This window comes from Trichoplax adhaerens, genomic scaffold (genome assembly GCF_000150275.1).
Source record: "Trichoplax adhaerens TRIADscaffold_3 genomic scaffold, whole genome shotgun sequence".
Taxonomy (NCBI): Eukaryota; Metazoa; Placozoa; class Uniplacotomia; order Trichoplacea; family Trichoplacidae; genus Trichoplax; species Trichoplax adhaerens.
The window spans coordinates 1,897,170-1,908,410 of NW_002060945.1; the positions used below are offsets into that span (position 1 = coordinate 1,897,170).

The window sequence follows — 11,241 nt, forward strand, 5'->3', positions numbered from 1 at the left end:
ATCATTTAGTTCTTCGGCTTCGACAGTCACTTGATAATCTATCCATCAGGATCATTGCAGCAAATTTTCATCTGATCCGGTCGGTGCCATTTTCTTATCTCTGGCTGATCTTTTAATCGAGCTTCTCTTACTTACTTGGTAGTTTCGCTTCGATAAAGAGTTTTTATGATTAGAATTGGATAAGCGCATCTTGGCTATTTCTCGATTTTTCTTTTCAATCTCCATTTCGGCATGTTGTAGTTGCAAATCTAACATTTTTATTTTCAGCTGCAACATTCGCTTTTCGTCTTGCGAATCACTAAGAGTGCTCTCCAAATTCTTTATTTGCTGCAGCGATTACCAAATCATTCCCGAAAATAAAATAATCACGAAATATTTTTAGTTTTACATGGTCTAAAGAGATATTTACTTATATATGAAAGTTATAATCAGTCTAAAGAAAATTATAAATAAGATGGTGTCGATACAGAGATACGTAGATTTTTACTTTGAATAAGGCAGCAAGACAAAGTTACAAACTACAGATATTGTACTTATAGGTACAAATTAATGATAATTAGTTGAGATCTTTAATTTTAGTGCATGAGAAAAATTTATTTTAAATAACTTAATTATAAAAGAAGTCTTTTAACTAGTCTGCATTTACTTTACTGCAACGGACCTCATCAACAACAGTATTTACATTGTGATCTTCTAAATTTGATATATGCGACGCATAGTTAGTTTTAAAGTTCATTTCCCGGGATATAACAAGTTCTAACAACCCCAAATGAGATATAGCGGCATTAAATGTATCTTCGACTACTTTTATAGAAGTAGCCATAACAAACTCGCCATTAACCTAAGCAGTTTGAAAGGATTGGTAATGGTCATATATAATTAACCAGATTCATTTTAGTTCTATCTAGATATAAAACCTATGAATTTCGATAATTTGCTCAGTTGTACACTACTATGAAAAAGATATTTATACTTATATGATAATCTTTTCATAGTACTTACTTCTACAATTTCATCACCAACTAGTAACTGACCATCTCTACCTATAACTCCATTTTCATCAATTTTGATGATATAAATACCGCGTCTCAAAGAATATGAATCAACGTCACTGCTCGATTTCTGGCAAAATTCAATTCCAACAATGTTTGATTCTTGTTGCTGTTGATGATTATATTGATGTTGTAATATTGTTATAGCCAGGAAATGACGACGTTGACCCAAAATACTATGCAAATTTAAGGTTAGCTGCGACGTCATCAGTAGTTCCATAGCATTAAGTGGCTATTAATGAAAATATTAATATAAAGCAATGCATAAGATCTCAAATGGAAGCCATTAATCAATAAGTAAATAATCCCTAAATTTATTTATTTATAAGAGGCAACAATCTAAATCATCTTCTGTAAGCAAGTAATTTTAGTACGACACTTATCAAAATTGATACTTATCATTCTATTAGTTCTACTATTAACTATTAGATGAAATAATAGGCAGTAGAACGTAAAGTGACCATAGGCTATGTACATCTAGATCGATGGAGCGAAATCCATCGTAAATTACTGTGTCAAATACAACGAGCAAGTGTTGCAATAATATATATAATCATTGTTACTTTAGTTTGCGATCCAACAGATAAAGTTTCATTGAATTTGGCATCTTTGTTTTCTGCTTTCTTCATATCTATTTACAATCAAAAAATACAGGATAAAGTTTAAAGTTAAGTTATTCTATAGCTCTTTTGCTTCCTTTAAAAATTGCACGAGTACACAACATCAACATGAAAGAGTATAGCTCGTAGAAGGTACATACAGTACATTATGTGCAGCTATCGAGTACTCCATAATAGAGCGATTTAATAAAATAATAAAAACGATTTTAAGTAGGGCGATAACAAAGTTATATTTTAATACCTAAAAGAGAATTGAGTGACATTTTACGTATCGGAGCAGGAAGACTAGCTTGTGGAGGACATAGCAGTTTATTTCCTTCGACAACATCATTTTCAGTTTTTTGACGGCTTTTAGTGACTTCATGAAGTTGGTTAATATCATTTTGTTTAAGGTTTTCAGTCTCAGCTGAGTTAATTGTGACTGTCTCAATAATTTTTGGGGTTTGATTTTTCAAATCGTCTCCGTCTAATTGTTGATTAATAGATGTGGCAAATTCGGGAGGAGGATCAATAATTATTGCGGCATTAGTGATATCGAAGACCTCCTATTAAGATTTAATATGATTTTAGCTGGAGAATGTCAGGAAGTCATTTACTCTATCATTATTAAGAACAGTACCGGTAGTAGTAAAAAGTATAAACTTACTTGTTTTGGCATATTTAATATATTATACACTTAAATTTACAGATTTTCGTTTACTTACAGTTTTTAAAATACCAGTTTAAATTTTACATTCCATAGCAAATTTAACACATAAATAGTCGCCAACTTACCGGTTGACGATCATCTTCTCCGCAACTTCCCAAATCTAAGGTATCAATACTAACATTTGCTAAAGAGCCTGCACAAGGCGATGTTGTTGAGCTTGAGACTGGTGTACACTGACCGCTGACTTGATATCCACTATCACCATCGTTGTTTGTATGAGTAGTTGCGAGAGTAATATCTTGAATACCGGTAACGATTTTCTTGAAAACTTTATCATGGAATTGCTCAGAACATCTTCTGCATCTTTTCTCAGAATGGGGATTTCTATAGATAATCGAGCTCTGATTAGAGCTGCTGCCGCCATTGCTTTCAAACCCGTCATAATCAATCTTGAATTTAAGTGCATACATTTTAAAATTTGTCAGATACGCTAATAGATCATAGAAAAAATTTCAACTTGTATAGTAATAGCTCAAACTGTCGTCTCACTAATTAGAACAATGTACCATCGAGTGTTAATTATTTAATCTTGCAACTGTTAGAAGATAATTTATGCCGATAAAATAGAAGTCGACTAACAATCTTTGCAACACACTATACGGTTCATGTTGTATAGGCGTTATAATAAGGCGTACAAAAGCTAAGATTCTTCTGTTTCATGGTTATGTGCCTGATTTGGTTTTTGATTGATTATTCACATTAGAGAATTTGTGATTATCGACAGCATGGATTTTAGCAATTATAGTATAAAATTCAGAAATATATTTTCAAATATGAACACATTACTGCCTATTAAGCATAGTTCTTTATAATTATAAATTTGAACTGTATTTTCTTCCTGTATATATGCTCTTATTTAATGCCAGATAACGTAAATTCGGTAAAGTAATAGGATAAATTTTAAATTTAATTATACGTAAAGCATCTTGTAAACGAACTTACAGAAGCGCTTTTTGCATTAGATGAAATCTTTGGCGGCCTTGCTAATCGTGCTCTTCTTAACAATTGTAAGTTTGCACCATCCGAATTATCAGGTTGATATTTTCCCTAAGAATATTGGATATCTGTTAAGCTTACTCAACCACTTAGAGCATTTATTGTTAAGAAAATTAAAGTAATTGTGCAACACCAAACATTATAGGATGTAGTAACATGGAATAGCTAGAATGAAAAATACATGTATACTTTTAAAATTCTTTTAAGTGAGGAAGATTCTATGTTACGTAATTTACTTGATCAAAATCATATGCTTTACGACAAAGATGTAAGGTAGCGTTCGCGCTTTTGCCCCATATATCTTGAATGGCTACTGGACATTCATCATCCATAATTATTCTATCAACTATAAATAAGAGAAATGATATCAAATCTATATTTGTGTCGTCTTGATTATGCAATTGTGCTAAGCTATATAACGTTACTAAATTTGAATTTCAGATTGTAATTCAGTACAATTCTACATACTGCGATGCTTTTGTGATACTTCATGTAAACAAAAGTGATTGGGGCTTTCATTGGATTTATACGACGCCAGAACCATTCGAACAACATTATAAGCCTTCGTTTCTTCAGATACGATTAAGGTTTTATAATCAGCCTTTTGTTAATAAGAAAGATCACAAAACAAGACGGCTTAAAAGTATTAATTCGAATCCAAAGATATAGAGCAATCAAACTTAATCAACGTAATACCGTATAAGTTTGAGCACCTGTAGAAACTACGTATTATTATAATACTTATGTGAAAAGCAGTAGCTGATATAGGAAAAGATTTGTAAATTCTGTCAATATACTGGTAATATGTTCATTAAACAGGTATAACTCTAAGCTGTACGTGCGGAAGAGTTAAAGGCACTCAATCAAGCTACTCTCGCCATACGTGTAGTAGATTAGAACAACGGTAATATTTAACTGATTAAAGATCATACGAAATGTTAGAATTTCAGATTATTATCTGCATCTATAAGTCACAAGAAATTGGAGCTTAAGTGCGAACACCAGATAATAGTAATTATAAGAAGTATACAGGTCGACATTTAGACATTAGCTTATCTAACTAATTAAAATCATAATCCATTCAGTTACAAATGCAAACTACCTCCGGTGCTAGAACATAACCATAAATTTTAATTAATTTTCCTTCTTTTACCGCTAACTGAAAGCTAGATAGAAAAATTATATACGTCGGTCAATATCAAAACCTTCAAATATTCAACTCAGAATCATGTTTAGAAGCTCTTAAAATTTCAGCAATACTTTTCAATCTTAACATTACTTACGAAGGCTTTGCATGGGCCGTAGTAGATAAAATTTCTAAGATTAAGCTATCATTTTCGAGAGATATCCACTTAAGTTCCGCTGTTTAAATGCAAATATAATATTTCTAGTTAAAAATTTGTTACAAAACCTACTGCGATAAAAATCCTATGATATGTTTTCAGTTTTCACTTTCACTAATTCGTTTATTACCACGGCTTTATAATTATTATTGACATGCTTGTACTGGCGATTTTTATGTACGCTAAGATTTAATTACTTTTAGCTTGTTTAAGATAACGTATTTAAATTGACGAACACAGAACATATCTTATAAAGGTTACTATGCAAGAAAAGTCGATAGATCTTTAACTAGAATTTTTCGTATAAGATTTTAAAGATTTTCAGATATTAGGCTTTTTAAAGCGACTTTCGTCAGCAACAAAAAATTTTGAAGTATTTCAAGATGTTACTTATGAATACTAGAATTTTTGAACTAATTCATACAAGTCGATTTAATTTAGTTAATGGATGTCTAGCTGAAGTTGGAAAAGAATTTACTCTATTCGCAGAATGCAAGTTTAGCAAGTTGTAAACAATATGTAGCTAGTTCAGTTGATGCGCTTCTAAAATTGCTCTTACCATCTTCTTGCTGCTTAACTTCCATTTTTAAGTAGTATAAATTAATGTCCCTCGTATTTACGGTATACTCTTTCATGACCATATTAACGACGTCCTTGCTATGAAATGCAATGATAATAAAACAAATTATCGTTTTTCAACTTAGTAATATCGTATCTAATCTGTATATAATCATCTGCAGATATTACAATGGTGCCTGAAGCAATATAGGTATAGGGGTATTCATAAGTGCAGATGCTACGTAATATGACTTCAGTCACTTATCTGACATGAAATAAGCATTTATAATTTTACAGTGGGTATTTAGTACGATAGGAATAACCTGAATTAGGATCAATATCTTTAGGATATTTCGAATATTAATCCACAAAATAGCGAGTATGCGATCTTTTTTGTTTAAATAAAAGCGCGTTATTTTAATTCAGTAAAGATTAATGTTGCATATATTGTATTTAAAGTCCGAAAAGTGTAGTAGGTCTGCAGTTCAATATTGGTAAAGTTAATATCTATATATTAGTATTTTATACATCTAAAGTTTACCGTTAAGTGGATTAGAGTATTGTAAATTTGAGATAGTATTTTCTTTCGCCTAAGTATCTTGATTAGTACGATATTGACTTTTATATATTTGAGATGATTTATCTCATACTTCTTTGGGCGCTTGTATGACTGTAGCGCCTCTGCTAGATTTCGTCAGTGATTATTAGTAAAACAATACTCGAGATAGAAGTACTTGGTACCGTCCAATAATATAGAAATTTGTATAGAGATTGTAAAGTCTTAAGTAGCTAAGGATAATTATCCGGTTTATCTTAGTCACTTTCAGCTGTTCTTATAGAGCGGAGAAATAATTCTACGACTGACCTCCAAAACGCATTTTGCATAGCGGTTTAATAAACCTTAGAAATTTGAAGACTATACTATATCGGCTATCATTATTGTGATACAGGATAGTGTCTTGTGAACTATAGCAAAGAGACCGAATTTAATCGAAGTACAGTAAGCTAGATCTTACAATGACCCTTTAATGTTATCATAAGTTTTAATCCGTAAAAACTTTGAAGGAAATGACATAGATGCTGTTGTTACGAATTAGAAAAATTTTAATTGATTTAAAATGCTTGATGAGCAACAATAATTTATAAAACTTGTATATTTGTCTGATGACCTAACTAAGCAATCATATTTCTGCTTGAAACTATAATCATTGGTATTAGATCTCTATAATACAACTAAATATTATTAACTAAAACATTATTATTTATAATGTACGACACAAACTCAGTTACGCATTTGATTATTACGATGAGATATCGGTTAGTACTATTGCATGCAGTTATGGAACGCCATTGTTCTTGTTTTCAACTTATAACTGTACTAATATCTACAATAAAGTTCAGTGGATATAATAAATTATAAAATTCCCTATAATTTACACATATTGTGTTTTCTGTTAATATGGAATTTCGCATTAACTTGGAATACATCGTTGCTTATAGTCTATAATATTAGTACCCATGCAAGGGGGCACAATAACTTTGACAATATACTGTAGTTAATATGTATGATTTCGATTTTGCTAGATTTGCTATGACAGCTAATAAATCCATTTAGTTATCTTTAGGCCATAGAATCGGAATTTTTAAATATTTTGAAGCATTTAAGACTAGTTGAAGCTGGTAATAAATGGAATTACTTATATTCCAGTATATGTTGAAGACTATATTGGTAGTTCAAAGTAATTTATAAGTCATTACAATGATACTTTCATATGTGTTAGAGAGTAAACTAGAGTAGTGTTATTGCTACGACTAATAGCGGTACGTATCTTTCACGATCATTTGCTTATGATACAAGGAGCTACTATATTTATTCTGTAAGATTCTATTGTTTATAGCCAGTAGTTAAGAATATTTTATTAAATAAGAAATGTCTAAGTAGGTAAAAAGGCTCTTAAAATAACACTATTTTTAGTATGACGAGGCAAAGTTGATGCTGCTACAATTACTAATCGCTGTTGAGATACGAAAGCGTACCTCATTTTAATATTTATCAGAAATAAGTAGTAACGTTCGTTAAATGGAGTATCGTACCGATATGACTTTTCTATCGTAGAAGTTGAATTATGCTAATAAAACTAGGCAATATCACGATAATATTTGATGATTCTGTCAAACAATGTACACTAAAGATCGTAAAATGAGATTTAAGGTTACATTTCAAGTGAGCTTACCTTGTAGTTTTACTACCAACAATCAGGTTTATTATTTGATCGTTTTGAAAGAGTATTTTCGTATCAATACGGATGGACAGGGGCGTATATTCCATCTTTCGTGTAACGTATATTGAAAGATAGGTATAAATAGATTGATTAATAAGATAGTGATAAAATTTGGGGTGGGTTAGAGAACAGTAATGATATCTTGGTTATGCCTTTATAATTTTAATTAGATACTTCAGGGGAGACACTGTCTACTAGTAGGTGATATTCAGTTGACATACCATGTTTGATTGACATAGACTGAGTAAAAAAATTAACACTGAAGGATTATTAATTAATTATCTACGACCAGCCAATACTAAACTGATAATTCCAACTACTTTGGGTATTAGAAACTTCTAACATTTCATAATTTAATGATAACAGTTACCGTAATAAAAGATTGCTTATAATTATAATTATCAGCAACATCAATTTCAATAGCGATAGTAGTGTAATAATGCTATAAGGAAGTAACCATTATTTGATATCAAATTCAAAATTCTATTAAATAATATCTAATATAATTGCTATGCTTATTACGTATCTGGATTGTACATCACGTAAAGATTTTATTAATTAGCAACGATTACTATTATTTATTATTATTAGGATAATTAAAATATTTAATTTAGCCAATTGCTTTATGTTGCAAGAGCAAATATAAACAGCAAGATGGCAGCAACGAATAACCTATTGTCAACTGTAGATGAAAGTAATTAACAACCAGATGAATAGCGCACTAAAAAACACTGTAAATTAGTATGTATATAGATAAAACTCAAAATTTAAATTGTTTCAGCGGTTGTGTGCGAAGTAAATAAATTGTGCTTTTATAAGATTAGAATATCAGTTCAAACATTACGTAAACGCAAATTCCTGCAGGATATTTGGATACGAATTACTTATGCTTGCAAAGATTTTATCATGATGTATCCTAATTTCAGGGTGCTTATTTCAATTTGGATCCTAGCACAACTCCGATCAGAAAAATTTCGAAGCGATATTTATATTATGAATTGGCTGCTTTTTCAGAGCTAAGGAAACCATTTGTAATATCAGTTCAAACATTATGTAAACACGAATGCCGGCAAGATATTTTGATGCGAATTATAGAACTAAGGAAACTAATTGTCTAATGGTTAAAATGGATATCATTAAACATTAATGGCTTTCTATTTATTGATTTAGCAAGAAAATTTATAACCGCTATTATTAGCTATAGAATTCTATTTCCAATGTCATCACCTTCAAAGAAGGAATAATAATAAGTAATTTATTAACCTGCTTTGCTGCTATTCTTTAGTAAATATTAATGCTATTACCCATATTGGTAATTAGTATATATTACTGTCCTGCTTCCGCTTAGCCATAAATATTTCTATTACACATTCATTATATATGTTGGACGTAAAATGATATTTAATACGATACCACTTCATTTTTATAAGTAACACATGCGCAAGAGGTCTCCGCATAGTAAACGTTTCACTTTAACAGCCATTATGAGCACGACGAAGAAAAAACAAATATTAATATTATACAAGTGTTGATATCACTACCTTACAAATGTGTAACAGCAGAGATGAAGTATGCCGGATTAATTCGCGAATAATCAAAACGGATGATGTAATATACTATTGAGATAATACAATATGCTTAATGACGCTTTGGGTAAAATTGTTGAAGGTAGTGTTATGCATCTATTCAAAGACAGCAAGCGCAGATTTGTATCTTGCTTTATGAAAAAATGGATGTTTGCATAAGACAAATTAATTAAAACTTTTCATTCCATACCGATCGTCTATGAGTAGTATGATTATTCTTGATTATACTACGGCAAGCAACTTCACGAGTATAGCGTGATGAAATGTACTACGTATATTATCACATAGGATCATAATAGGATGAAAACCATAACGAATCCACAAGTATTGAGAACAAGAATCTTAATGTGACATATCTACGCGTACGTATATAATACATTTACGAATGGAAATACATGAGGGATCTAGGTAAAAGGATTGATGGTTCTACCCCTTCCTGATTAATAAGAGTAGTAGATTACACACAGTGTAATCAGTAAGCATCCTACTTCAGTATAAGGCCTAAATCTTACGAAGCTTATATTTCTACTTAATGTAATCACAACTGATTAAAATAGTAGCCCAGTAAATAGCTTATGACTTTAGGGTAAAAATTCTCGAAAAAATCGTAACGGTTTCCGAAAATAAAAATAAGTGATGGGTTAATATTGAAGTTAAATTTGTTAGCCAATGGAGTAATTATCGACGACTCTTGCTAATGAGGTATTAGACACAGTGCGCAAATAATACAATAAGAAGCAAGCAAATGCACGAATTATGTATAGGATTCTATTGTAAAGTTGAAGTATATCGATGATATGAATGTCATCTCCTACATATAGGAAACAGTTTTCGATAGATGTTTTTAGTCCGAAAAAAATAGCAGTGGGTTCACCATGCCAAGTTGAAGACTGTGTTTAATGAAAGCTTAAACTTAAAGTAAAGGATTTAGTTGCCTAATATCAAAAGCGAATCAACTTTGAATTTGACTACAGCAGATAGTGATAGCTAGTTAAAAAGAAGACGCACTCTATTATTATACGCATAGAATTGCTTTTAAGTTATTGAATTAAGGAAACTAGTAATTTAGTAATTATGCTGCTTGAGCTATTATGTATTAAGCTGCAACAGGCTAAGTACCAGTACCGTACTATAGTAGTTAAATAATGTACTAGATGACGTTTATGACTTAGAAAAATCAGCAATTATTTTGATTAAACTCAGACATTAAGCTCTAATTGTCCTTAGCTCTGATTTTATGTTGGTTTATTGTTGTGTGAGCGAAAATAAGTATGACATAAATTAATGATATCAGGGAATTCACTAGTTTTCTTATATGTATTTGTCAAGGTATGAATTTTCATGAAGAATTAAATGACTAAATTTGCCGAATTTAATATTATTTATGACGATTGCAATGAATTACTTATAGCAGAAATGACTGAAGTTACAATTTATTACAGTAAATTACTAGCAACATCCCCGTCGCATTGCTGAAGGTCTCCCTTATGTGTATTGTACGTGTACATTTTATTACATTAAGGTTTAGATCCTAGTTCGTCGCGATTTCAATCGTATATTTTACTGTATTGTATCTAATATTACTCTGTAGTAGTCTGTACATTCACGATAGCAAGAATGATTGTCGACGTTCCTCCTACAGTCTCCTCATGTGTTCTATTCCCAAAGCTATAAATACCACTGATTCCTGCTTCAGGTTTCAATTGTTGCGGTTACTTAGTATTTTAATGTTTCTTAACTTTCTTATAACGGCTTGTAGGTTACTGTACGATAACTATACCATCTCAATATTACACGATTCATAATCTACAACAAGAAATTTATTTCTACTAGATATGTTTGTGCTAGTTTCTGAAAGGCTACTAAGGCTACTTCTCTTGAATTATTGAACCCAATATGAAACTAGTCTAACCTAAAAATAACTATGACAATTAGATCATATTGATAAAATATTGATCATATCTAGATAGTATCAATGCTAGTTGAAATGAATGAAGTAACATTAAAATGAAAGCGTTAAATTGAATATATCCAGGATAAGCAGATTTCGAATAAATATCCAAAAGAGCAATTACCATTACCGGAGTTTGAAATT

General features: G+C 30.8%; 1 protein-coding gene across 1 annotated transcript; it reads right to left on the reverse strand.

Annotated features, from left to right (window-relative positions):
• Nucleotides 1–51: 51 nt before the first annotated feature.
• TRIADDRAFT_54230 (uncharacterized protein) lies at nucleotides 52–5,361 on the reverse strand (the record flags this gene model as incomplete). Its single annotated transcript, XM_002110831.1, has 12 exons — nucleotides 52–327; nucleotides 662–841; nucleotides 1,003–1,284; nucleotides 1,616–1,683; nucleotides 1,914–2,217; nucleotides 2,447–2,770; nucleotides 3,324–3,428; nucleotides 3,614–3,723; nucleotides 3,846–3,978; nucleotides 4,480–4,543; nucleotides 4,661–4,739; nucleotides 5,280–5,361. 12 exons carry the CDS (start codon nucleotides 5,359–5,361, stop codon nucleotides 52–54), a joined length of 2,007 nt encoding a protein of 668 aa, XP_002110867.1.
• Nucleotides 5,362–11,241: the final 5,880 nt, after the last annotated feature.